At 39.5% G+C, this 27,476-nt stretch overlaps 2 protein-coding genes across 5 annotated transcripts in view; both read left to right on the top strand.

Annotated features, from left to right (window-relative positions):
* Positions 1-4,028: 4,028 nt before the first annotated feature.
* Positions 4,029-10,483, top strand: TMEM70 (transmembrane protein 70). Of its 3 annotated transcripts, none has more exons than XM_082363590.1 (3): positions 4,029-4,217; positions 5,772-5,877; positions 9,841-10,483. In XM_082363590.1, exons 1-3 carry the CDS (start codon positions 4,044-4,046, stop codon positions 10,296-10,298), a joined length of 738 nt encoding a protein of 245 aa, XP_082219716.1. In that variant the 5' UTR covers positions 4,029-4,043; the 3' UTR covers positions 10,299-10,483. The 3 variants fall into 3 exon arrangements, with proteins under 3 accessions (XP_082219716.1, XP_082219715.1, XP_082219714.1); XM_082363589.1 differs by having other exon boundaries at positions 4,136-4,484; XM_082363588.1 differs by having other exon boundaries at positions 4,136-4,496.
* Positions 10,484-13,101: 2,618 nt separating this feature from the next.
* The window catches only part of LY96 (lymphocyte antigen 96), a 31,925-nt gene continuing 17,550 nt past the window's right edge, over positions 13,102-27,476 (top strand). The window contains exon 1 of one of the 2 annotated variants that reach the window (XM_082363647.1): positions 13,102-16,378. In XM_082363647.1, the coding sequence (XP_082219773.1) occupies positions 16,267-16,378 (112 nt within the window). In that variant the 5' untranslated portion in view covers positions 13,102-16,266. Of the gene's footprint in view, positions 16,379-23,171; positions 23,289-27,476 lie in introns of those variants that run through there. The other variant, XM_082363648.1, reaches the window with a different exon arrangement.

Genomic DNA, 27,476 nt, shown 5'->3' with positions numbered 1-27,476 from the left:
TGTTGCAAAAGCAATACGGGACAGACCGTCCTGGGTTAATTTTTCAAAGCCTTTGCAAAAATTATTAAAGTTTTTTGGTTATAATAGCTCAGAGTAGAATTTGGTGGGGAGGAGAGGCAATGCAGTGAGAAAAGGAGGCTGTGGGCCCATTTTCAATTATACTTTTCCTCCTCTACTTCAGAAGTGTTGTTTTCTCCCCTTAAAACTTTCCCTTTTCCTCATTGCATTATCACCTTCCATAAGGGTCACTCTGTTAGTTGCCTAGAGAATGATAGAATTTTCCAGGTGAGGATACTGAGGCCAGCTAATGCCAGATTTAGGGCTAGAATCTAGTCTAGGACTGTTTTTTTAAAAAAAGCAAAATTTTACTTAAAAATTTTATTTATTATGTAATCAATATAATACATGCTTATAAAAATGCAGAAATTGCAGATAAATTTGGTTTTTTAATACACTTTTACATAGATTATACTGTGTATATATATGGTTCTTTATTTATTTTCCAACTCAACAAACCTCAATAACCCACACTTCTGTAACCAAAATCTCAACAAGCATCATTTTTAATGTCTGTATATACTTACATTGTCCAAATGTACCATGACTCACTTAAGTATTTCCTTAAATGTTGGACATTGACCATATTTCCATTTTTAAATTACTTCATGTAATACTGTGTTCAGTATCTGCAGAAATCTTTGACCATGTTTCTATTTCTTTAGAATATGAACATTTTAAAAGATCTTGATAATCTGTTGACAAATTCTTTTCCCCAAAGATTCTCGTAGTTTATTTTCGAAACTAGTAATGTATAAAGAAGTATTTAGGGTCTTTATCAAAATATTAGCTTTACCACAATTTTTCTTTTCTTTTTTCCATCACACCATTCTGCCCTTTAGCTCATGTTAAAGGAGGGGAAGGGGGCTGGTGGATGGGGAGGAAAGACAGCCAAAAAACAAACAAAAAATACATACAATAATGGTAGTCATACATTCTACAAGTGATAGCCATTTTCAATTTTTCCATCACCCTCCATCTTTAAAGGGACTCTCTGAGATGATATGAATGGGGAATCAAGGCTTATTTTGTAAACAGCCTTAGTATCATTCTAAAATCCCACTCAAGTAATATATATTCAAAAATTGTCTCTAAACTACTAGAATTGGGAAATCTTTTTAACCATGAATGACAATTTCATATAATTCTATAGCACAGAGTTTTCAGAATATCATCTCATTTTAGCTACTTAGAAACCTTGAGTAGACCAAATATTATTATTTCCATTTGCTTATAGTTTCTGTAGAAAGAAACTAAGCTTAACAGAAGATAAAAATTCAGGTTCTCTCAATATATATATATATTTTTAAAATTAATTATTTAATTAATTTTTGACTGCGTTGGGTCTTTGTTGCTGTGCGGGCTTTCTCTAGTCACTGAGATCGGGGGCTACTGTTCATTGCAGTGCGCGGGCTTCTCACTGCGGTGGCTTCTCTTGTTGTGGAGCAGGGGCTCTAGACGTGCGGGCTCAGTAGTTGTGGCTCACTGGCTTGGCTCTAGAGTGCAGGCTCAGTAGTTGTGGCACACGGGCTCAGTTACTCCACGGCATGTGGGATCTTCCCGGACCTGGGCTCGAACCCGTGTTCCCTACATTGGCAGGCAGATTCTTAACCACTGTGCCACCAGGAAAGTCCCTCGATGTATTGTTGAAGTAATCATACAAAGAGGCCATTAGACTGAGATGGTTCTGATGCCTTGGTAGTTTAGTGAGCAACCCAAAAGCTAAGCCAGATTCAATTCTTATAAATACCTCAAGGTATTTACAACCAATCACAAACAACCAATCACAAACAGACAACTAGATTTTCTCAAATAATGCAACAGCATAAGCTATAAGCAGGGACTTCCCTGGCGGTCTAGTGGTTAATACTCCACGCTTCCACTGCAGGGGGCACGCAGTTCCCTGGTCGCGGAACTAAGATCCTACATGCCTCACAGTGTGGCATAAGCTATAACCAATCGAATAATTTCCTTGCTTTGCATGTGCATCTTCTCCATAAAAACCTTGCCCCTAGCTCCTGTCAGTGGAGTGCTCCTGACCACTTCCAGTTTTGGTGCTGTCCGATTTGAATAAATTTTTGCTCAAGTAAACTCAAAAATTTTAGCATGCCTCAGTTTATCTTTTTAAAGGTATTAAAGAAAAACACTATATGAACAGAAAAATTTACATACATATCAGTACAATAATGGCTAATTGATATTGTTTGTAATATGAATTACACTAAAACAAGAGTTTTTGAAAGGTAAGTGGAAGATAACTTTAAAAAAGGGAAGTTACAATAGCAAAGACATGGAAACAACCTAAATGTCCGTCGACAGATGAATGGATAAAGAAGATGTGGTATATATATATATATATATACACACACACACACACACACACAGTGAAATATTACTCAGCCATAAAAAAGAACAAAATAATGCCATTTGCGGCAACATGGATGCCACTAGAGGTTATCATACTAAGTCAGAAAAAGACATATGATATCACTTATATGTGCAATCTAAAATATGGCACAAATGAACCTATCTACAAAACAGAAACAGACTCACAGAGAACAGGTGTGGTTGCCAAGGGGCAGAGGGAGGGGGAGGGATGGACTGGGAGTTTGGGGTTAGTAGATGCAAACTATTACATTTAGAATGGATAAACAACAACGTCCTACTGTATAGCACAGGGAACTATATCTAATCTCCTGGGATAAACCATAATGGAAAAGAATATGACAAAAGAACGTATATATGTGTGTAACTGAGTCACTTTGCTATAATATATAATGTGCAGAAATTAGCACAACATTGTAAATCAACTATACTTCAATGAACAAACAAAAGAAAGAAAGAAAGTGAAGTTATCCATAAAGAAATAGTATAATTTTATCCTTCTGGATACCCAGAAAAAAATAGACAGGATTTGGAGTTGCGAAGATGATACTATTTTCGACTATTAGTTTGTTCCTCTCCTATGCCAATAACATATATATTTTTTATTTTATTTTATTTTATTTATAAATTTATTTTATTTTTAGCTGCATTGGGTCTTCATTGCTTTGCGTGGGCTTTCTCTAGTTACTGTGAGCAACTACTCTTGGTTGCGGTGCACGGGGTTCTCACTGTGGTGGCTCCTCTTGTTGCAGAGCACGGGCTCTAGGCACGCGGGCTCAGTAGTTGTGGCTCGCGGGCTCTGGAGCACAGGCTCAGTCGTTGTGGCGCACGGGCTTAGTTGCTCGGCGGCATGTAGGATCTTCCCGGACCAGGGCTCGAACTCGTGTCCCCTGCACTGGCAGGCAGACTCTCAACCACTGCGCCACCAGGGAAGCCCGCCAGTACCATATTGAGTGAAAAACATGGTTCTGAAATAGAAAACAAAAGCGTCCTTTACTAGTTGAATGCTCATCCCTCAATACCCAGCTGAACCTTTGGACATTCAGAGGCCAAATTAATCATTCTGTCTCTCGGGCCTCTGCAGCATTTTGTAAATTGGTATATTACAATTATATTTCAGCATTATATTTTAGCTAATTTTTAGGTGTTTCCCTCACTATGTAAGCATTGTGGATTTCTAATTTTATTCAGTATCTTTGTATCCTCTGCTTCCAACTTAGTCCTGGCAGTTGGCGAGGCGCTCAATATCTCTTTAACAAATAATGAACAATCGTGTAAACGGATGAGACTGATTTCCAAAGACAAATTTGACAAGTATCAATATTATATGAACAAGTTCCTCTCATTTTCTACCAACCTACTGGTTGGATTAAATTACTATTCATTTTTGTTCAAACGTGCACTGTATTATTCCTCTGTGCCAACAGGCTAGAAACATTTTCCGCAGAGAAAATGGTTTTTTGGGCACAGAAAATGATGCCCACGAGAATGAAAGATTTAACCCTGCTTCCAGGCTTTGTCCTTCGCGCGTGTCTCTCCCCTCTGTCCTTCCACACGGTTATAAGAGCGCCAGACTCCGACGAGGGGAAGCAGCGCGCAGGATGGCCATTTGCTGGTCCCGGCAGCGAGGGTCAGGTCGATCTCAGCCCACAAGGAACGCGCGAGCCTGGGCAGGTTGCCGGCGGGCCGTCCATTCTGCGCACGCGCAGGCGGCCAGTGCGGCCCGCGGACCTGCAGGCGGTGGCGAGCGCGCGGCTCGTCTCTGCCGCGGTCCGGTGAGGAGCTGCGCCTCGGCGTGCCCGGCTGCCGCCGCAGTGCAGTCGCCGCTTCTGGTCACGCGCGGGATGCTGCTTCTGGCGTTGGGCGGCCCGTGGGCGGCCGGCCTGCGGCTCGGTGGGAAGAGGACGGCACCGTGGGCAGCCACTGCGCTCCGAGGCCCTAGGGCGGCCGTCTGGCGGGCGGCTTCCTGCAGAGGCTCCTCGGGGCGGGGCGGCGGCGGGGGCGCGGGGCTGTCGGCAGCCGCGACGCTTCTGCCGTGTCGGGTGCGAGCGCAGGTCGGCGGTCAGAGGGCTCGCGGACCCGAGTAAGGGCGGGGGTGGGAGTAGCACCGGGCCTGGGGAGCCCGGCTCTCCCATAGCTTCTCCCTGGCCTGCACGGCGGCTCTGGTGCTGAAGGAGCCCCGTGCTGCGGGGCTGGCAGGCGTGGCCGGCTTCGGCCTGGGCAACAGGCCGGTGCTCCCGGGGTTCGCAGCCCCCGCGAGTCCAGCAGTGTCCCTTGGAAAGTGCTTATTTTCTGGGCGGTTCCAGTCACTTTACAGAGATGGTTGCAAATCCAGCTAGCTTGTGAGGACTCTCATTTTTTTTTTTTTTTCTGTCGAGCGCAAGCTCGGAAGGGTTAATTTGCAGCGAGATTAGATGCACCACGTGGAGACCGAACTGAAAGAACTCGGGGAACCTGATTTTGAGTTTGTTCTGTTTTTTATTAGGTGGCTCTATTTTTAGGAATTCCTTTGCTCCTTGGAAAAATGGGATGGAGACGTTAATCCTTCTCATTTGAATCTGAATAAATTGTCTCCCAATCCTGCCCTGTAAAATATTAGGATTAGCAAACATGGTTGAAATTTGGGAGGAAAGGCCAACGCTGGAATTGGAATGGTATTAAATTTCAGCATAAAGGGATTAGGCACGCCTTCTACATCTTGAAGAGCGTGTGTTGTGAAAGTCATTTGCAGAGGTTCGGGCAACTCTTTTGTTCCTGTGAAATTTGATGTAGGAGTTCAAGTAAAATATTTTCCTTGCGAGGAGCAAGGGATGGATACGAGACCCTTGGGGAAAGAGTTATTATTATTATTTTTTTAATACTAGCTATAGTATAAATATTTTAGAAGTATTAAAAGAAGTCTGGACTTTAAACTTTCTGAATTTGCAGTATTTTACTTACATAATTAAACTTAATTTTTTAAAAAAAGCTAATGCATTTAAATCTTTGACAGTTGAGCGAGAGTGATGTGGAATAGAAGAAACTATTCCACTAACTTTTTACTTGTTTAAGGTCACACTTTAAAATGCTTCTAGCTGGGATGCAAACCTAGGTCTTCAAACTCCCAATTCAATGTCTACTTGTGAGTGGAATTAAGGAAAGCCATTCTGTTACTCAGTTTGCTTTCTTTAGCTTTGTAGATTATTGGAAGAATTCCTTAAATCACCCCATGTGATAAGTTCTCTTTTACTCTTTATTATATTTTTCAAAATAAACTTAAAAAAATTTAAAAGTTGGCCTAAAATGCAATTTATCATGTACTCACATTATAATGGTCTCTGTTTCAATAGATACCTGTTTGTTGGGAAAGATGTGTTCGATGTTTACATACACAACTTGAAAAATCAGAAGATGGAAGGCTGATTTATACTGGGAATCTGGCCCGAACAGTATTTGGTGGGTAATCAGAAGTGAGGATATTTCCTTTTTTCCCCCCCTTTTACTTATAAAAAAGGTTCTTAGCATATGATACTTATTATTTTAGCACCTTGTAATTGCAAGACAGAAGGAAAAATTATAATTTTTTTCTTGTGGTCTGTTGATAAAAGATTTAGAGGTTAAGACCTTTGCATTTTTAGGAGATTTAAAAAGGTTTTTGTAGACTCTTATGACTTTCTGATCTTATGGCTGGGCACTAAAGATTCCATCCTTTGGTCACCTCTCGGGATGTTTAGCAACAAAATAAAACAGAACAAAAAGTGTATGTTTATGTAATGTTTGAATATGCAGAGGAAAAAAATATGGGCGAATACCTCTTAGTAGTTATTTCGGGTAAGTAGACATTTACGGTATATGTTTTTAGATTTTGCAGTTAAAATGAGCAGTAATACTTTTATAATTCAAAGATATATTAACTTTACATTTTTTTAGGTCATCTTAGAATTTTCAGCAAACATATTTACTTAGTGGTTTTCCAGGTAGTAGGGAGTTATCGTGGGGAAGGAAAGGGCAGTGTATTAGATAGCTAGAAGTTTAAAGCTCTTTCCTTAGGTCATAATTCAGTATTTAGTATGGAATATTTTAGTAGGGAGAGTCAGAAGAACTTAAGTTTGTGATTTGTTCAAGTTCCTGAGGTTGTATTTCATTTTAATAATCTTAAAAAAAAAAGTATAACCTGAAATATCTGGAGGATTACTTTATAGCCAAGTTGGCCACAAGATTTCTGTGCCCCATTTGCATGTGTGTTTTTGATCATGCTGGTGTTAACCAGTTGTCTAAAATTTAATCTGGAAGTCTGTAAGTTCTCAAGAGTGTGTGACATTAAAATAGAGTATGTTTAAAATACAATTTTAGCTATTTAAAACTTTTTGGGAATAAGGACTGATTATAATCAGTATTGAGTGGCGTTCTGAAGTTATTGGAATAATCAATTTCGGATGGTAGAAATTTCTTCAGAAGTCACAACATGAGTGGGCCACTGAGCCTGTTTCTCATCTCTGGATTGAGCCTGGGATACCTAGATTGATGCCCTTGAGATGTGTTCACCGTGACCCCCATGGTACCCTTCTTTCTGAATACAGACACCGTTCCTTCAAATGAAGGGAAGGCTTAATCAATTTTTTTCATGTTCCCACTTGACTCAATTCTGAAGAGAAGAGAATATAGATAGGAATTAATTTTAGTGTGGGTACGATATAATATTTGTGGAAGAGCAGAGCTACGCATGATATTCAAAGTTCTAGAACTCTAACCTGTAGAAGAATTTAATGTTTGAGTTCCTTCAATATTATATTAATAAGAAGTCACTGTACTTATCAGGGATTAATATTTTTTCTGTGTAAAACTGAGTGAGAGACATTAACATAGCGGTACCATTTAAACTACCAAATTGGGTCCTAATTTAAAGATATTTGAAGGGACTTTTAGTTGACGGTTCTTGTTAATTCAGCAGCAAATAATTACAGATGTCATAGTATTCTCATTTTAAGATGAGTAGAATTTGAACATGAAGACGTGTGAAAGAAGGGCATCCCAGGCACAAAAGTAGTATGAGCAAAGGCATGAGAATATGTTTAGAAAATAGCAGTTACTTCAATCCAGGCATAATAAAGTGTATGTATGTATAAGTTTCCTAGGGCTCTTACAATACATTTCCACAGGCTTGGTGGATTAAAACAACAAAAATTTATTCTCACGGTTCTGAAGGCTAGAAGTCTGAAATCAAGGTGTTGGCATTCCGTGCTGTCTGAAGGCTCTAGGAAAGAGCTTGTCCTTGTCTCTTCCAACTTCTGGTGGCTCCCAGCAATCCTTCATGTTTCCTTGGCTTGTAGCTGCATAACTCCAGTCTCTGCCACCTACTTCACACGGCGTTCTCTGTGTCTCTGCTTGTCTTGTTCTGTCCTTTTAAGGATACTCTCATTGGACGTAGGGCCCACCGTAATCCAGTATGATCTCATCTCAACTTTTAATTGTCTGCAAAGACCCTATTTCCAAATAAGGTCACGTTCTAAAGTTCTAAATGGATGTGAATTTTGAGGGGACACTATTCAACCTACTACAGTGTGAAAGAGTAATGGGGAAAACAGGTAGTTGGAAGGGCTAAGGAGGCTTTTATATAGAAGGCAGCTTGGTCCCCATTGAATCCCATGTGTACCAATGTCATGGCATCTACCTGTGGGGGGAAGGAATTATTTTTAAATTACTGATGCAAAATAAGCCTTCAAGCAAGAGTGATGTATGAGAGTGTCTGCTTTGTTATAGCCTCACCAACAGAGTATGATGTCATATTTTTAGTTTTTGCCAGTTTGGGGGAAAAACGGTATCTCACTGTGGTTTTAATTGAATGTTTCTTATGATTGAGGCGTAGCATCATTTCATCTGTTGAAAGGCCGTGTGTATTTTTGTTTCATTGAACTGTCTGCTTATATTTCTGGCATGTTTGTTTATTGGGTTGTTGATATTTTCTTCTCATATACTAGAAACCTTTTGTGTATTGGGGATATTAACCCTTTGTCATATAAGCTGCAAATATTTTTCTCATTTGTCTCTTTGTTTACGGTATTTATGTCCATGTACATTTTAAAAAGGTGATCAGGTGTATCAACTTTCCCCTTGATTGCCTCTGTATTTTCGGTCATAATTAGAAAAGTTTTCCTATTCTTAGATTATAAAGGACTTCACGGGTATTTTCTTCTTATACCTCTCTTATTTTATACACTTAAATCTCTGGATTATTTGGAGTTTTCCTGGTATATGGTATGAGGGATAGATTGAATTTTCTCTGAATCTGGTTGTCCCAGCACCACTTATTTTAGATTGTATCTTTGTTCTATACTAAATTTCCATATGCAGTTAGGTTTGTGTCTAGATTTCCCGTTTTTTCCCATTGATCTGTTTATGTACTGAGCCAGTACCACACTATTTTAATTATAGAATCTTATGTTTTAGTATCTAACCCTCCCCCCTTTTTTGCTTCCTTTGTTTTTCCAAAATAACTTTATAATCAACCCTTCTAGGATCTCAACTTGTCTGTTTTCCAAACAGATGGTATTTGATCACGTGAAAATTGTACCTTCAAACTAAGAAAATTTACATTTTAAGTTATTTATTTATTTGCTGTGGTAAAATAGACATAAAGTAAAAGTTACCATTTTGACCATTTTTAAGTATACAGTTCAGAAGTCACGGGTTTTTTAATCTTTCTAACGTGATAAGTAAAAATATCTCACTATTTTAACTTGAATGTTTTTCCTTGGTAAAGAAGTTGATTACCTTTCCCATATGTTTCTTAACCACTGGTGGTGTTTTTTTGTTTGTTTGTTTTTTAATTTGCTGTTTTAATGCTGGGCACTTAGCCTGAAAAAGTTAGCCTCATATTTGAACATTTTATGTTAGATCTGTGGAAGTGCTTGTTAATAGAGAGCTTTATTTGATTATCTGCTGACTGAATTAACTTTTATAGTATTCATAAAGATTTTTGAGTAATAGTAAACCTTTTATTGGGAACTGAGATAGAAGCCAGTCAACCCTAAAGCGGACTTCCCAGCTGGAGAGGCAGTGCATTGTAACGGCCAACAGCCTGGACCCTAGAGTCAGATTGCCTGGGTTTAAATCCCAGCACAGCTACTTGGTAGCTATGTGACATTGAGCAAGTACCTCATATTTTCTCATCTTTTAAATGGGAGTGATGATGATGATAATCATACATCAGTCTCATAGGGCTTTTTTCTAGATTTCATGAATGAAATATGTAAAGTGCTTAAAATAGAGCCTGGAATATAATAAGCACCATATAGGTGTTTTGGTTTTGTTGTTTTGATGATGATGTTGTAGGGAGAAAGGTGGAAGAATTAATTGGATAGGTTGATTCTTTTATAAAAGTTGAAAGTGTTAATCTCCCATTTTTTTTTTCTTATTTAGGTGTGAAATGTTTTTCTTACTCTACAAGTCTGATCAGCCTTGCATTTCTACCGTACATTTTTGCACAAAATAATATTATATTTGGAAGTCTGCCTTTGCAAATCTTATTTTATGGCATCATAGGAAGCTTTACAGTGATCACTCCAGCACTGCTTCACTTGCTTACAAAAGGCTACGTCATTCGGTTGTACCATGAGGCCACAACAGACACTTACAAAGCCATTACTTACAACGTTGTGCTTTTGGAAACAAGTACAGTGTTCCACCAGAATGACGTGAAGATTCCAAATAGCACACATGTGTTTACCACCTTTTATGCTAAAACAAAATCACTGTTAGTTAATCCAGCACTCTTTCCAAACCCTGAAGACTATAACCATCTAATGGGTTATGACAAGCCATTCACTTTTGATGTGGAAGAAGCCAGTGAAAAGAAACAGCTTAAAGAAGAGAAATGAGTCTATCGTTTTTATGTTTGTGCTTAAATGTGATTTATGTTCCAGTGTATAATAATTGCTTTTACTTTTGATTTTTGTTAGTGACTGATTGTTAAAAACATAATTTGAAATTGTATCACAGAACTTTTAATTTCCAGAGAATTATGTTCCTTTATAATAAAAAAAGTTATGTTTGAAAAACAAAACATACAATACTCTATCATTTGTGTTAAAAGGGTGTGAAAATACATGTATATGCGACATATGCATGGTTACTTTTATATAATAAGTGTGATTGCCTCTCAGCTGGGGATTGGATGTCAGAAGCAAATGGGAAAGTTATTTTTCCTTTGTGTTTGGATTTTTCTAAGGATGTAGATATTACCTTTGCCCACATTGAAAACTCTTTAAAAATTCACAGATTATGGGAAACTGTTAATCTGCTTCCTTTGGCTCAGAGCACAGGTTTTTGCCTATCTTCTCTGGCATGGCTGCCCACGTTAAAGATACCCATGTCCAGTAGGGTGTGGTTAGCTCTTGGGGAAGTGGTGACCTAAGTAGTATCGTCTTCAGTGGTTCCATTTGTCCCTCCATGTGCACTCTCCTTTGTTACACCCTATCACAGTGGGAAAATTGTATGTACTACATAGATGGATAGTACCTTTTATAAAATAAAAGTCTCCATGCTAATGTTAAGTTGGTTCTTGTGAAGGATTTTCAGCCAGGAACAAAGGGCCTCAAATCATGCTATTTAGACTAGTAGATACTGATTAAGTGCCTAGAGGGTGTCAGGTACTGGGCTAGTTGCCAGAGTCACAGTTAAGAACAAAACACCCAGTCTGTAGAGAGCTGCCTAACATCTATCACCTGCCACGATGATTAATCTTTCTGGCTTGCCTGCGTATGAGGGAGGTAGGTGGAGAAGCAGCAGGGACATCACTAGTTCTTAGGGGAAAGATGATTCAAGTCTGAAGCTGCTAGAAGGTTATAGGAGACAGCTTAAGGTAGAACAGTGTTCATCTTTCTGAGACTTAGAGCCTGCCCTCTGTTGGATCAGCCAGCTTGTGGTCTTAGTAGAGGGCGGGTTCATTCTCAGATGAACAAGCTGCCACCACCTCTGTCCTCAGTTTGGGCCTCTGCCTGTGTGCTTTTCTGGCTTCTGTCACCTACATATGGACCTGTTGCTATCTTAGCAGTTAATGTAATTTATATCTTTCTGTGAAAAGATTATTCCATAATCAAATACTCATTATCAAATGTTAGATAAATATTAGAAGAAAACAGTGTTGTTAACATTTCAAAGTTTTCTCTCAAGGGTCAGTTTTCTCATAACTTGTTTTTAGTACATCCTATCTCTTTCTTTAAATGTCCTGTATCCATGCAACCATTTTGTCACCTGTGGAGTGGAGTGAAAATCCTATTTTTATGAGTATCAATAATTCCTCAGGGGCTTCCCTGGTGGCGCAGTGGTTGAGAATCTGCCTGCCAATGCAGGGGACACGGGTTCGAGCCCTGGTCTGGGAAGATCCCACATGCTGCGGAGCAACTGGGCCCGTGAGCCACAACTACTGAGCCTGCGCATCTGGAGCCTGTGCTCCGCAACAAGAGAGGCCGCGACAGTGAGAGGCCCGCGCACCGCGATGAAGAGTGGCCCCCGCTTGCCACAACTAGAGAAAGCCCTCGCACAGAAACAAAGACCCAACACAGCCAAAAATAAATAAATTAATTAATTAAAAAAATAATTCCTCAGATTGTTTAGAGAAAAGAAAAAAGGCTTAAAAGACTACATGAGAAAGATGACTTCTCAAGGGCATGATTTGGAGTGAGACCAAGATGTAGAAAAGGATCAGCATGCATAGGATACCATAATGATTCATCACTGAAATAAGTCTGCAGAAACAGCTCAGACCAAGGTAAGAAATATACGCACGTCCTTCCATGCCACTTTACTACCCTCTCCCCAGGCAGAGTGATCTTGGAAAGATTAGGAAGGTGGTGAGTCTCCCTCTACCTAAGGGAAGGATATTGAGTCAGTTTTATTTGAGTCTCAAAGGGCAGGGTGATCCCATTGGACCTCTGGGTTACATCAGATAGGATACCCTTTGACAATAAGATGTAATACTTTTCCTCAACGTAGATTACATCGTACTGAAAGACTTCAGCTTTTGGAAGCAAAAGTAACAAAACGGTCATTAGGTATGAATGACAGCCTTAGCTTGGACACACTCGTTAAAATTGTATTCTGATTTTTTCAGAAAAAGTGACTCTATCATCCAGATTCATTGTTTCATCTAGACCACTTGCTCTCTACTTTTATTTGGAACCAAATCCCAGACATCATAAGATTTCTTTCTTAAATATTTAATTTTGTAACTCTACAAGATAAAGACTTAAAAAAATAACAATACCATCATAATACCTAAGCTGCCCTTGACCCCAGTGTTATCAAATATCCAGTCTGCTTAAATTTCCAATTGTTTCATAATTCCCCCCCCCCCCCATTTTGTTTGGATTAAGATCTAATTAAAGTTCCCACCTTATTCACACCTATTTTCTAAGTGTCTTTTAAGACTTCTAATCTATGGGCCCTTCTATATTTTCCACTTTGTTTTTGTTTTCTTAGGCCCTGCCACACGGCATGTGAGATCTTAGTTCCCCAACCAGGGATCAAACCCGGCCCCTGGCAGCAGAAGCACAAAATCCTGACCACTGGATTGCCAGGGAATTCCCTCTTTCACTTTGTTGCCCACCCCCACCCCCCACCCCCCCGCCCCTTGCAAATCATCTGTTGAAGAAACTGAGTTTTTTGTCCTATATTATGTTTTCATGGTCTAGATTTTCTGATTATATCCCCAAGGTGTAGTTTACCATGTTTGTTACTGTATTTGCTATAAATTGAGGCTTCATCAGGTTGAGGTTTGATTATTTTGGATAAGACTGATTCATAGCTGATGTTGTTTGTATTATTTTTCTATTGTTGCATAACAAATTGCCCCTAAAATGTAGAGGTTTAAAACATCAACAAACGTTTATGATATTGCACAGTGTCTGTTGGTCAGGTATTTGGGAATGGCTTAATTGAGGGGGTGTGGCTCAGGTACTCTCATGGGGTTGCAGTCAAGATATCAGCCGGTGCTCCTGTCATTTGAAGGCTGGGCTGGGGCAGGAGGAACTGCTTCTAAGGTGGCTCACTCACATGAATGACAAATTGGTGCTCGTCTTTTGGGAGGAGGCCTTGGTTTCTTGCCACATGGATCTCTCTTTAGAGCTACTTGTTTCCCCCAGAGCAATTGATCCAGGAGAGCAAGGTAGAGGGTAAAATGTCTTTTATGATCTACCTTGGAAGTTGCACATTATCATTGTGCAATATTTTCTTAGTTACACAGTCACCCTTATACATTGTTGGAGGGGGCTACATAAGGATTTGCATACCAAGAAGTAAGGATCATTGGGAGCCATCTTGGAGGTTGGCTACCATGTTCATCCATCAAGAAGTATACAATGTCTTTCTGTCTCTCTCTCTGTGACGTTAGCAACTGCTAATGCTCAGTGCCCAAGTTTACTAATTCATTAGGTGTTGCAAAATGGTTATATTCTATCATTCCTTTTTCATATATTAGCTGAAATACTTCTAAAAGTAGAGAAAAGAGTATGAGAAGGCAAGGGAAACTTGCCTCTCTGTACTATTTGGTTACCAGTCGTTCAGTTTCTATAGAAAAGTCAGGATAAATGCTTGATTCTTTCCCTTTATCAGTTTTCAAAATAGAGTTGGTTTCCTAGCATCATCTGCTGATTAGACTTTAAAAAAATTATTATGAGCTTATTGATTTGAATATATTTGATGTATTTCAATTCATCGCAGTTACTATCTTATTAATGATAGTAATAGTCTACAGGTAGGCTGAATGTTCATGTCTGGAAGCTGTGAATGTTACGTTAAATGGCAAAAGGGATTTTATAGGTGGATCTTGAGTTGGGGAGATTGTCATGGATTATCCAAATGGTTCCAGTGTAATCACAGGGTCCTTATAACAGGGAGGCAGGGTATCAGAGGAGAGGCGAAGTGATGATGGAAGCAGAGAGGACAGTGCTGAACTTTGAAGATGGAGGAATGGAAGGATTGCAGCTCTCAAACTGAAAAAGGCAAGTAAACAGTCTTCCCCTGGAGTCTCCAGAAGAACTAGGTATGCTGACTCCTTGCTTTTAGCCCATTGAAACTGATTTCAGACTTCTGACCTCCAGAACTGTAAGAAAATTCATTTGTATTGTGTGTGTGTGTGTTTTCCGCATAGCATGGCTTGTGGGGTCTTAGTTCACCAACCAGGGATCGAACCTGGGCCCTCGGCAGTGAAAATTAGAGTCCTAACCACTGGACTGCCAGGGAATTCCCCATTTGTATTGTTTTTAGGGCACTAAGTTTGTGGTTATTTGTTACAGCAGCAATAGGAAACCTATCTTTGGTCAATGGGACTGTCATCAAATTGGGTGTCTAATATGATCAGATGTTTTAGGCTCATCTTGAACCTTTTCTGCCTCAGACCTGGAAACAGTAATTTCTCTAGAGTATTTGTTCCCTTTAGTGGGAAATGGTATTTCGAGACTACTAGAAGCGTTCATGGATTTGTCCTCTTTTTTTCCCCCCACTTAAAAAATATATTTTTAAATTGTGGAAAATACATATAACATAAAATTTACCATCTTAACCACATTTTTTTTTTTTTTTGGCCGCACTGGGCAGCTTGTGGGATCTTAGTTCCCCGACCAGGGATCAAACCCATATGCCCTGCAGTGGAATCATGGAGTCCTAACCGCTGGACCTCCAGGGAATTCTCCATCTTAACCAATTTTAAGTGTACGGTTCAGTAGTGTTAACTGTATTCACATTGCTGTGCAACAGATCTCTAGAACTTTTTCACCTTGCCAACCTGAAACAATACCCATTGAGCAACTCCCCATTTCCCCAGACTACGCCCCACCCCATGGATTTTTACCTTTAAAAAAATGGGAAAGTAGTACAGTTCTTTAGTAAAACCTTTTACAAATATGATTATTTTCCTCTAAACTTGTAGGTTTTTAAGGCCCCGACTCCATGCCATTTTTTGGCTACTAATCCCAGACCATGTCCTTTAAAGAATTTCAGGTAGCAAAGCATCTAAAGCGGTGGCTGTCTTTCTAGAACAAAGTGAGAGTTTTGGAATGAAATACATTCCACACACAAAATAATGACCATTTTAAGGTATTCCCTGGACCTGTAGTTTGCTAAAGTGAGTGCATTCTCAAGCCTGGTGAGACCCTCCCACCCACCATGCAGAACTACAGCTAATGTCCTGTGTCTGGGGTCTCATCCAGCCGGGCTCTACCCTTTGGCTGAACCTGTTGCCGAGCAGAAACACTTTGCATGAGCCTGTTCAGTTCAGAGCTTTAGGTTCTGCTCTCTGGCCATGAGAATTGTTGTATAAAGAACTTGTGGGAGGGAATTCCCTGGCGGTCTAGCGGTTAGGACTCCACGCTTCCAAGCCCAGCAGCATGGCCATAAATAAAGAAAGAAGGAATAGGAGGGGGTGCTTAGGGTTTAAAAAAAAAAAGAACTTGTGGGAGAGAGAATAGCAATGCAGAGGGATAAAGAGTGCTAGTCTTTTGATCTTCTAAAGAAGACCTACAGGCTGGTTTTTTTTACTATTGATTGGGAAGTACTGGTTTTGTTTTTAAAGCTCTGTGCTCTCATTTGTATCATGTGTTCGCAAAGAGTACATTCTGAATCATTTTCCTTTCCTCTTGCAGGAAGTGCTCAGATATTACACACACACACACACACACACACACACACACACACACACACACACATTCAAAAGAGGAAACAGTTGGATAGGAACTCAGAAATCATGTGACTGATGACTAAGTTAAATTTTTTCTACTTATTAAAAAGGAAGAGTCTGATGATTAGTTACTGATTGTCGTTGCATTTTTAAAGTTTTGAAGATACTGAATCATGTTCCCATTTATGCTTTTTTCCACCCTGTTTTCTTCCACATTTACTGAACCTGGAGAGAAACTCTGGATCTGCAACTCCTCTGACACAAGTGTTTGGTACTCTTACTGTGGTAAGTACGAGAGCAAAAGCAGGTACTCATAATGTCAACTGTTCCAAGGGCAAGTTTTCACAGGAACCTTTTTCCGCTGTCGCCGGGATGCAGGAAATGACCGTATGTTCCAGCTGCCGGGGAGGCTGCTGGCAGCAAAAGTGATGTCTGGTTCCTGCCCTGGGTGGATTTTCTCCATCCGTCACCGGCCTCACAGGTCTCTGAACTGTGTTGCGCTTGACCTCCAAGTGCTTCTGTCCTTTCCTGTGGTCAGCTATCTCTACCTTGAACCCAGTTTCAGATTCTTCCCAGTCTGGGCAGAACTATCTGCTTCTGAGATTTTGCCTCAGGCCCAAGACTGACCAGGTCTTCTTGAGAAGGTAGAACAGTCCTAGCTGCTGCTTGGAATTGATTATAGCTCCAGGCAATGATTTTTTTTTTTTTCCAAGGTTATGTTGGGTGTATAACAGGTGCTCTGTAAGTGTTTCAGGCTGTGGTTTTTGAAGGCTCTTGGACTTACCTCCCTAATTGGTTGTAAGGCTGATTCTGTCAGTTACTGTGTGACCTTGAGCAAAGTCTTAGCCTCTCTGTGCCTCAGGTTTTTTATCTGTAAAGTGAAAGTGATTTTTGAACCCATTTTACAAGGATTGTTTTGAGGTAAAATTTTTAGCACAGAGCCACATAGAAACAATAATATTGATTACTTAAAAAAAAAAATCAGCCACACTCTAATTCTATTTACTGGTTGGATCACTGTTGTTTTGTTTTATCTTGTTTTGTTTAGTTTTCCCTCTTTCTCTACAAATATCTGCTGGTCTGAAAGCACAGCTTCGGGGCTTGACTACTGTTTTGGTTTGGTGCTTTGCACTGTGTTGTTCACCATAGGTTGGTTGGCCTTTTCTACCCACTAGTGATATCAGAAAGGTTTAAGGGGATGCTCCCGAAAATACTTGCTAGCTGAAATCCTCATGGGAAAAAAGGATTTATGGTCTAATCATCTGGGGGAGATTTACAAATGTACTTTGAGTTCTGAGAAGTTCTGCAATAAAGAAACCTATTTAATCCCCCAATTTTCCGTTTTATTTTGTTTTATTTTTTGAGTGTGTGTTTACAATCCTGCAAATGCACTCTGGCAAATATTAATATAAAGTTACTTCTGGGGAATTAGGGTAATTGCCAGATGTGGGAACAAGACCTAAGTGTGTGACTAGTCTCAGACTGGTGGCTTTTTTTTCTGTCTGTGATTGTGCTGAATTCCCTGAAAATTCCCCACCCCGCAAGGTCAGTTTACACTGCCCTGTTCCAGGCCCTCTTCAGCGCACTCGGCCCCCTTCTCTCCTCTCCTTTGGCGCTTCTACTCCATGCATTGATTATGCCACCTTCTCTGTGCTGTATTTCCTATGGCCTTTATTTATATAACACTTCATATTATTATTTAGCTTTTAATCTTCTAGTAACACTAACTCAATTTGTCTTCTGATTTGATTTTTGAGGAGGGATTTTATCTGTTTCTCTCCAATGCTGAGAAATTCTGTGGTCCTTTCCTGCTGCCCCACGGATGTAGGGACCGTGGTGAGCAGGTGGGACGTACAGCTAAGCGAGACCCTGCTTGTTGCCATGCCCCTCTCCCCTGCCCCTGCCACGTCAACCTTTCCCTGCCTTAGAGAATCCGTCCTGGCTGAGATGGAAATGCGTCATTTGTGGGTGGCACTGATCCCTCTAGGTATTATTGTCAGGATGTTGGTGACGACAATTCAGTCCTTTCTGTGAGGATGATTCCCATTTGGCCAAGCTACTGGGCATACACAGTATACCTGTTTGCTGGGGCTGCCATAAAAAACATCACAGACTGGGTGGCTTAAACAGCAGAAATTTATTTCTCACAGTTCTGGAGGCAGGAAATCCAAGATCAAGGGTCAGCAGGTTTGGTTTCCTTCTGAGGCCTCTCTCCTTGGCTTGCAGATGGCTGTCTTCTTGCCATGTCTTCAAATGGCTTTTTCTCTGTATGCACTCATTCCTGGTGACTCCCTGTATGTCTAAATCTCCTCTTCTTCTAAGACACCAACGGTATTGGATTAGGGCCTACCCTAATGACCTCATTTTAACTTAATCACCTCTTAAAGGCCCTGTCTCCAAAGACAGTTACATTCTGAGGTACTGGGGATGAGAACTTCAACATATGAATTTAAGGAGAACACAGTTCAGCGCATAACATACAGAAATGGCAAGAATTGGCTGTTTTATCCTCCACCTTTGGAAAAGGCAGAAAATGTGGCTGTCTGAGTCAGTCCACAGAGCCCTGGACACATACCGTCCGCAACCTAGAGTTCTTAGACTCAGCTCTAACCTTTTTTTGGCTATGGATAGTCCTGAAACTTAAGGAATTAATGGATTATTTAATTAAACCAATATTCACTGAGCATCTGGCATGTGCCTGTTCTAGACACTGAGGATATTATCTAGCAGTGAACAACAAGACAAAAGTCACGGCCCTCCTGGAGTTTCGATCAGTGAAATATTCAGCATGTCAAATGGTGGTGATTGCTGTGAGAGAAAAATAAAGCAGGGGAGGGGATAGAGAGTACAGAGATGGGGATGGGGGTTGCATTTTAAATTAGGACGGGCAAGGAAGGCCTTACTGAGAAGGTGATGTTTAGCGAGGACAGGAATAGTTGAGGGAGTGAGCCACGCCCATATCCAGCAGAAGGGGTGGAGGGAAGAGCAAGCACAACGGCCTTGAGGTGGGAACACGGCTGGTGATGGAGGGATAGCAAGGAGGCCAGTGTGGCTGCGATGGAATGAGTGTGGGGGCAGGTAGCAGAAGATGACATAGAAGGGAATGGGCAGAGGGTGAGGGCCATGTAGGTCAGGGAACGACTTTATCTTTTACTATGAGCAAAGCCTGGTCTGACTCCTGGGTTGATAATAATCTGTAAGGCGGCAAAGGTGGAAGCAGGCGACCTGTTGGGAAGCTGTTGCAGTAATCCAGGTGAGCGAGAGAATGGTGACTCGGACCGGAGGGGGAGCAGTGGAGGTGATGAGGAGGGGTCTGGTTCTGGAAGTATTCTGTAGATGGAGCCGACAGGACTTGCTGACTGATTGGACGTATGGTTGCAGCATGGTCCTCCCAGCTAAGTGAGTGTATCTTGGCATCTGGAGGGTCCCCCCCAACTCCAAGCAGGCCAGCCTCTTTACTGGCCTTTATTTATACTTCTGTTGATATATATGTGTACTATTCTCTAACCTGAAATATTCGTGTCCATCTTTCTGTTTCATGGAAACCTCTGAGGTCCATCAAAAGTCCTACCTCCCTTACAGAGCCTAGTCAAGTCAGTTGAATTTAATTCAGTTTAATACGTCTTTAATAGGCATTAGGTTTCATTATTATGCTGAGGAATACTGAGAATGCAAAGGTTATGTTAAGATGTAGCTGGTATCTTCAAGGAACTTCTGGCTTTTGTCTTACTTATGTGTAGTAGGAGGGATAACTATACATATCACCAGGATTCATTTGTTTATTCTGCAAACTCAACATGGCCACTGGGAAGTCTAAGAGCCATTTGGAGCTAGGACTCTTTTTTTTTTTTCTTTTTAAATTTTTATTTATTTATTTATTTTTGGCTATGTTGGGTCTTCGTTTCTGTGTGAGGGCTTTCTCTAGTTGTAGCAAGTGGGGGCCACTCTTCATCGCGGTGCGCGGGCCTCTCACTATCGCGGCCTCTCTTGTTGCGGAGCACAGGCTCCAGACGCACAGGCTCAGTAGTTGTGGCTCACGGGCCTAGTTGCCCCGTGGCATGTGGGATCTTCCCAGACCAGGGCTCGAACCCATGTCCCCTGCATTGGCAGGCAGATTCTCAACCACTGTGCCACCAGGGAAGCCCAAGGACTCTTATACTCCTTTCCAAATCTGTTTCTTCCTAAATCTTCCCTATCTCATCATCCACCTAATTCCTTATCCCCAAACCAAGGGTATCCTTAATTATCTCTTTCCCTTATTTTTCACATTGAATTTATCGATGATTCCGTTTTTAATATCCCCAGAATATATTCTAAGGCCAACTACTTTTTTTTTTTTTTTTTCTGGCCACACTGTGTGGCTTTTGGGATCTTAGTTCCCTGACTAGGGATTGAGCCCAGGCCATCACAGTGAAAGCACCAAGTCTGAACCACTGGACCGCCAGGGAATTCCCCAACTACTTTTTTTTTTTTTAATTTAATTTTTATTTTATATTGGAGTATAGTTGATTTACAATGTTGTATTAGTTTCAAGTATACAGCAAAGTGATTCAGTTATACATCTACAAATATCCATTCTTTTTCAGATTCTTTTCCCGTATAGGTTATTACAGAATATTAAGTAGAGTCCCCTGTGCTACACAGTAGGTCCTGTTGATTATCTATTTTATATATAGTAGTGTATATATGTTAATCCCAAACTCCTAATTTATCCCTCCTCCCCACCTTTCCCCTTTGATAACCGTAAGTTTGTTTTCTATGTCTGTGAGTCTGTTTCTGTTTTGTAAATAAGTTCCTTTGTATCTTTTTTTTAGATTCCACATATAAATGATATCATATGGTATTTGTCTTTCTCTGTCTGACTTACTTCACTTAGAATGATAATATCTAGGTCCATCCATGTTGCCACAAATGGCATTATTTCATTCTTTTTTATGGCCGAGTAATATTCCATTGTATATTCCACATCTTCTTTATCCATTCCTCTGTCGATGGACATTTAGGTTGCTTCCATGTCTTGGCTATTGTAAATAGTTAAAGCCAACTACTTTTCACTTTCCTTTGTTCACCACTCATGTCACCTTCGTCTCTTCTGTGGCCTCTGCAACATCCTCTTAAATTGTCCTTTCTCCACTTTAATTCTTGCCTCCATACAATCAGTTCTTAGCTTAGAGACCAGAGAGATCTTTTAAAAATGTAAATAAGTTATATAATGTTATTTCAATTGCTTAAAGCCCCCCAGTGGCGTTTCACTACAATTAGAGTGAAATCCCAACTTTGTACCAAGGCGTCCAAGACCCCTCGAGATGGCCCTTGCCTACCTGTCTGATTCCTATGATTCCCATGATTCCCACCCTCCCTCATTATTTTCCATTTACACTGACCTATATTATTATTATGGTTATTGTTTGTATTACCAATATAACCAGCATAAAATTTACCCTTTTAATGATTTTTAAGTGTACAATTCAATGATATTAAGTACATTCACATCACTTTGCAACTATCACCATTATCCATTTTTGGAATTTTTCATCATCCCAAACAGAAACTCTGTACCCATTAAACAGTAACTCCCCATTTCTTCCTCCCCCCTAGTCCCTGGTAACCTCTACTGTCTGTCTCTGTGACTCTGTCTATTATATGTATCTCATGTAACAGTCTTTGTGTATATATGTGTGTGTTTGTTTTTGTTGCTTGAACACGTCAAAGTCATTGTCACCTATGAGTCTGTACTCCTGATTACAATGTCCACAGGGTTGGTTGCTTTCTGTCACTCACTTACTGGATACTGTAGTTGAGATATCTCTACCCATTGCCACCCCCAACTCCTCCATCCCCACCGTACACTCAGTCTTTCTCTCATGGCCCTGTTTGGTTTCTTTACTAGAGTGCACATTTATCAAGAGCCGGGCCCTTGCCTGTCTTGTTCATTGTTTCTCTAGTGCCTAGAGCAATATTTGGTGCTAAGCAGAAGTGAATAAACACACATTTATTATCTACAGTGTGTTACGTGCAAGAGACATGAAAAATGAATGAGACATTCTTCCTGCCCTCAAGGCTTGTGCTATTTTTATGAAGAAGACTGACATGCAAGCAAATAATTGTAGTAAACATTTTAAATGATCATCGAAGGATGATCAAGTACTGTGAATGATAGTGTGTTTGTGGCTGTCGGGCTGGGGAGGTGTGGAGGAGTCAAGGAAGATTTAACAGCATTGTTGATATTTGAGTACATTTTGAAGGCAGACAAGGAGTTTCTAGATGGATGAGGACAGGGCATTCCTGTCAGAAGGAACTGCATATTTATGTAATGGAAATTCTGTTAAAGAGGTAAAATGAAGTGCTGTGATGGTTCAACTCCAGCTAATGCTTCCTCCCTTGATCTCCAATAGTACTTAATACCAACACTCAGGGTGGCACTGGTTTCATTTCCTGTGCCAACTGCAGTTGCCTGGACTCTTGGGTTAAGAAGGATTCTGAAGCAGAGCTCAGTGGGAAAAAGTGCTATGATGGATTCACAATGCTGACATTTGTGGTTGCAGGGGACACCAGAGGCTCTTGTACTGTGCTTTTGCTGAACCTGGTCACTACTTTCTGTGGTATTTAATAAACCAAATGTAGAATTTTACCATAAACATGGTGACTTTAAAGTAATAAAGCTATTTTCCGTTAGCTCCCAAACCTTTGCAAATAAATTAAAAATCACATGCTATGTACTGTTATGTGATCTTTTGATTCTTATATCTAATTTTTTTAATGTATGGTGGTCTTGTCTTCCTAGAAAAATCTTAGGCTTCCTGACATAAAGATTAAGGTTACACTTCTATTCTCCACCCTCATCCCACCCTACCCCACTCTGCCTTGCTCTGGTGCTGGCTTAACACTGAGCACCCACAGGGGTATTCTGAACATTTGTCTGATTGCATTGACTTGTCGATGGTTTCATCATAATCAGACCAACTTCAGACATGTGGGAACCTTAACTGAAGATAGAGAATTGCCCTTATGACATACAACATGGCCCTGGTGATTCACTGCTTTTAACTTGTTCCCGGCTTTGCTGCAGAGTCTTGGTTGGCTTGCTCTGAGGGTTTTCTACAAGCTTATCACTGAGAAAGAAGAGACACATTGCACTGTGCTCGGTAATGCATATGAAAGTGCCCACGTTTCAATACCATGTCAACCTTTCACGGTAAGAAAGTTAATAAGTATATTAATTATGCAAACCTTCAAAAATATAGGTGAAAAAAAAAGAAAAGAAGGCACCATAAGCCTATCACAGTTAAGAATTAACCACTATGAGCATTCTGATATTTTGGTAAATATTCTTTTAGATATATAATGATATATGTTGAAAACAGTAAAAGTAGAACCATATTGTATATACTGTTGGGTAACCAGCATTTTTAAAACTTGATAGTATACCATAAACATCTATAACATTAAATATCCTAAAAATTCATGTTAATGACTGTATATTAATTCAGTAAATAGATGCACAATATTTATTTATTCAGTCACCTCTGAGCATTTTTTTACTTGAGATATAATGGATATATAACATTATATTAGTTTCAGGTATACAACATGATGCGGTATTTGTATATATTGTGAAGTGATCACCGCGATAAAGCTAGTTAGCCTCCATCACCTCACATAGTTACAATTTTTTTCTTCTTTTGGTGAAAACTTTTAAGATGTACTTTCTTAGCAACTTTCAAATATGTAAAACAGTATTATTAACCACAGTCACCATGCTGTACATTACTTCCCCATGACTTATTTATCTTGTAACTGGAAGTTTGTACCTTTTGACCCACTTCACTCATTTCTCCGATCTCCCACCCCCTACCTCTAGCAGCCTCTGTGTCTGTGAGTTTATTTTTTGTCTTTTGAGTGTGTTTGTTTTTTAGATTCCACATATAAGTGAAGTCATACAGTATTTGTCTTTTTTTTTTTTTTTGGCTGCGCCACACAGCTGATGGGATTTTAGTTCCCCAGCCCGGGCCCTCGGCAGTGAGAGCTCGGAGTTCTAACCACTGGACCACCAGGGAATTCTCTGTCTTTCTTTGTCTGACTAATTTCATTTAGCACAGTGCCCTCAGGTTTCATCCATGTTATTGCAAATTGGGCAGGTTTTCCTTTGGTCATAATCCACACAGGAATAAACATCTTTGCATCAAATGTTTGTGAACATCCATGATTCGATAAAATGACTGTTAATATAGCTCATTCTGTGAGACTTTTATTGCAGGCAAACTCAATTCATTGAATGAGAGCTGTTAACATTAATTTTAAGGGTTGCATTCTGGGGCAAATTAAATAAAACTGGTTTAATCTCTTTCCCCTCCTCCTCAGGGCTTTTATAAGCTCTTCTACATCCTTCTTGAAACTTCTTATTTAGGAAGATTTGTTTATTAACTCATTCATTCATGTATTCAGTCACTTACCATTTACTAGAATTCTAAGTACTTGATGTGTATTTTCTATTTTTAACCAATGGAACATACAGAAAGGTGAGGAGAGTATAGAAAAGAAGAACAATGTAGAAAAGAACAGGTTAAAAAGTATGAAAATGGAACAAGTAATTTTATGAAAATATGTTTTGGGGAGTTCACCCCCTTCCCCACAGTTTAAAGTAATTCACTACCTTCAACCTCCACCTTAACAATGTAAGGGCATTAAAATACTAATCTGTTTACATTATAGGGAGTTTTTTTGGTATTCGTACAGTATTTTAAATTTTATCTTACTGTGGTAAGAACATTTTACATGGGATCTACCCTCTTAAATTTTTGAGTGTACAGTACATCATTGTTGACCGTAGCCATGAAATTGTACAGCAGATCTCTACAGCTTATTCACTTGCTTGACTGAAACTCTATGCCCATTGATTGGTAACTCCCCATTTCCCTCTCCCCTCAGCCACTGGCAACCACCATCCACTCTTTGATTCTATGAATTTGACTATTTTAGATACGTGGGCTCAGGCAGTATTTGTCCTTATATGACTGGCTTATTTCCTTTAGCATAATTTCCTCAAGGTTCTTCCATATTGTAGCATATTGCAAAATTTCCTTTTTTTTTAAGACTAAATAGTATTCCGTTGTATGTATATACCACATTTTCTTTATGCATACAACTGTTGATGGACATTTAGGTTGTTCCCACATCTTGGCTATTGTGAATAGTGCTGCAATGAATTTAGGAATGCTAATATCTCTTCAAGATCCTGATTTCAATTGTTTTGGATAAGTACCCAGAAGTGGGATTGCTGGATCATATGGTGGTAATATTTTTAATTTTTTGAGGAATCTCTATATTGTTTTTTATAGCAGTTGCAGCAGTTGCATTCCTACCAGCAGTGTGCAAGCATTCCAGTTTCTCCTCATCCTTGCCAACTCTTGTCCTTCTTTTCTTTTTTTGATAATAACCACTCTGACTGGTGTGAGGTGATATCTCATTGTGGTTTTGATTTGCATTTTCCTGATGCTTAGTGACGTTGAGCATTTTTTCATATACCTGTTGGCCATTTGCATGTTTTCTTTGGAGAAATGTCTATTCAAGTCCTTAGCTCATTTTATTTTATTTATTTATTTATTCACACACACTGTATTTTATTTTTACAAGAGATAAATAAACTGACACCAAGCATTGTAAATGGATGACCACAACAAAAGCAACAATGATTGCAATTACCAAACACAAAACACACTCATACTATGTCATAATATTGACATTCAGTCCAGTAATCCTCCACTGTAACAGCTCCTTTACTTTGCAGTGAAAATTGATTTGTATATTTTTTGCCTCTGAGTCCTTGTGGGATTTTTTTTTTTATTCAAACAGAAAGTCACAGAAATTATAATCATCCTCATCAGTTCACTCAGTCCCATGTAATTAATTTTTTTTTTATCTTGATCTTTTGTTAGTACTTTTATGAATTCATCAGTTTTCCATTACAGTTCTGAAAATGCTTATTCATTCAGTTCAGCAGTATAGTCAGTTACCAGAAACCTGTACTTGTCAGAGTCTTTTCCATGGATTCCTTGAAGGTGAAACCCTTTTATAGGGACATTTTTGTGAAAGCATCAGAGTACACCCAGAACTGTCTGTAAATGACAAAAGACGTAAAAATGACCACGGTTAAAGATTTGATGAAAGTTCATAATAATGCAATTGACAAGGAAATTTAGTTATTTCTGAGATATACATTTCAAAGTAATAACTAGAATTATGACTTATAACATTATACCAGAACATATAAGATTTTTAGAAATTTCATGTAATGTCTGAAACATTTATATTAACATATTTCCATACAAGTAACCCAAAGAAAGTTTAGCATTAGTTTTTTTGTTTGTTTGTTTGTTTATACCACAGGTTCTTATTAGTCATCAATTTTATACACATCAGTGTATAAATGTCAATCCCAATCGCCCAATTCAGCACACCACCATGCCCACCCCACCGCGGTTTTCCCCCCTTGGTGTCCATACGTTTGTTCTCTACATCTGTGTCTCAACTTCTGCCCTGCAGACCGGTTCATCTGTACCATTTTTCTAGATTCCACATACATGCGTTAATATACGATATTTGTTTTTCTCTTTCTGACTTACTTCACTCTGTATGACAGTCTGTAGGTCCATCCACGTCTCAACAAATGCAAGTCCTTAGCTCATTTTAAAATCAGGTTATTAGTTTTATTACAGTTGAATTGTTGGAATTCCTTATATATTTTGGAGATTCACACCTTATCAGATATATGCTTTTCAAGTATTTTCTCCCATTCCATAGGCTGCCTTTTCACTCCGTTGATTGTTTCCTTTGCAGTACAGAAGCTTTTTAGTTTGATATAGTCCCACTTGTTTATTCATGTTTTTGCTGCCTTTGCTTTTCATGTCATATCCATGAAATCATTGTCAAGACCAATGTCATGAAGCTTTTCCCCTGTATTTTCTTCTAGGGTTTTTACAGTTTTGAATCTTATGTTTAGGTCTTTAATCCATTTTGAATTGGTTTTTGTTTGTGGTATAAGATAAAGGTCCAGTTTCTTTCTTTTGCATGTTTCGCCAGCACCATTTGTTGAAGAGACTGTCCTTTCCCCATTGTGCATTCTTGGCATCCTTGTCAAAGATTAGTTGACAAAACACACATGGATTTACTTCTGGGCTCTCTGTTCAGTTCCATTGGTCTACATGGCTGTCTTTTTGCCACTACCATACTGTTTTGATTACTGTAGCTTTGCAGTATAGTTTGAAATCAGGAAATGTGATGCTTCCTCTTTCGCAAGATTTTCTTGCCTATTTGTCATCTTTTGTGGTTCCATATGAATTTTAGAGTTGTTTTTTCTATTTCTGTAAAAAATGCCATTGAGATT

This window comes from Balaenoptera borealis (genome assembly GCF_965194805.1).
Source record: "Balaenoptera borealis genome assembly, chromosome: 17".
Classification (NCBI taxonomy): Eukaryota; Metazoa; Chordata; class Mammalia; order Artiodactyla; family Balaenopteridae; genus Balaenoptera; species Balaenoptera borealis.
The sequence above is the reverse complement of the archived record's forward strand: the minus strand, read 5'-3'. Positions and strand labels throughout refer to the sequence as shown.

Coding starts and splice junctions, on each gene's coding strand:
- TMEM70 (XM_082363588.1), top strand. CDS start 4,287: ATGCTGCTTCTGGCGTTGGGCGGCCCGTGGGCGGCCGGCCTGCGGCTC. Junction 4,497..5,771: donor CGTGTCGGGTGCGAGCGCAG/GTCGGCGGTCAG, acceptor CTGTTTCAATAG/ATACCTGTTTGTTGGGAAAG. Junction 5,878..9,840: donor TCTGGCCCGAACAGTATTTG/GTGGGTAATCAG, acceptor TTTCTTATTTAG/GTGTGAAATGTTTTTCTTAC.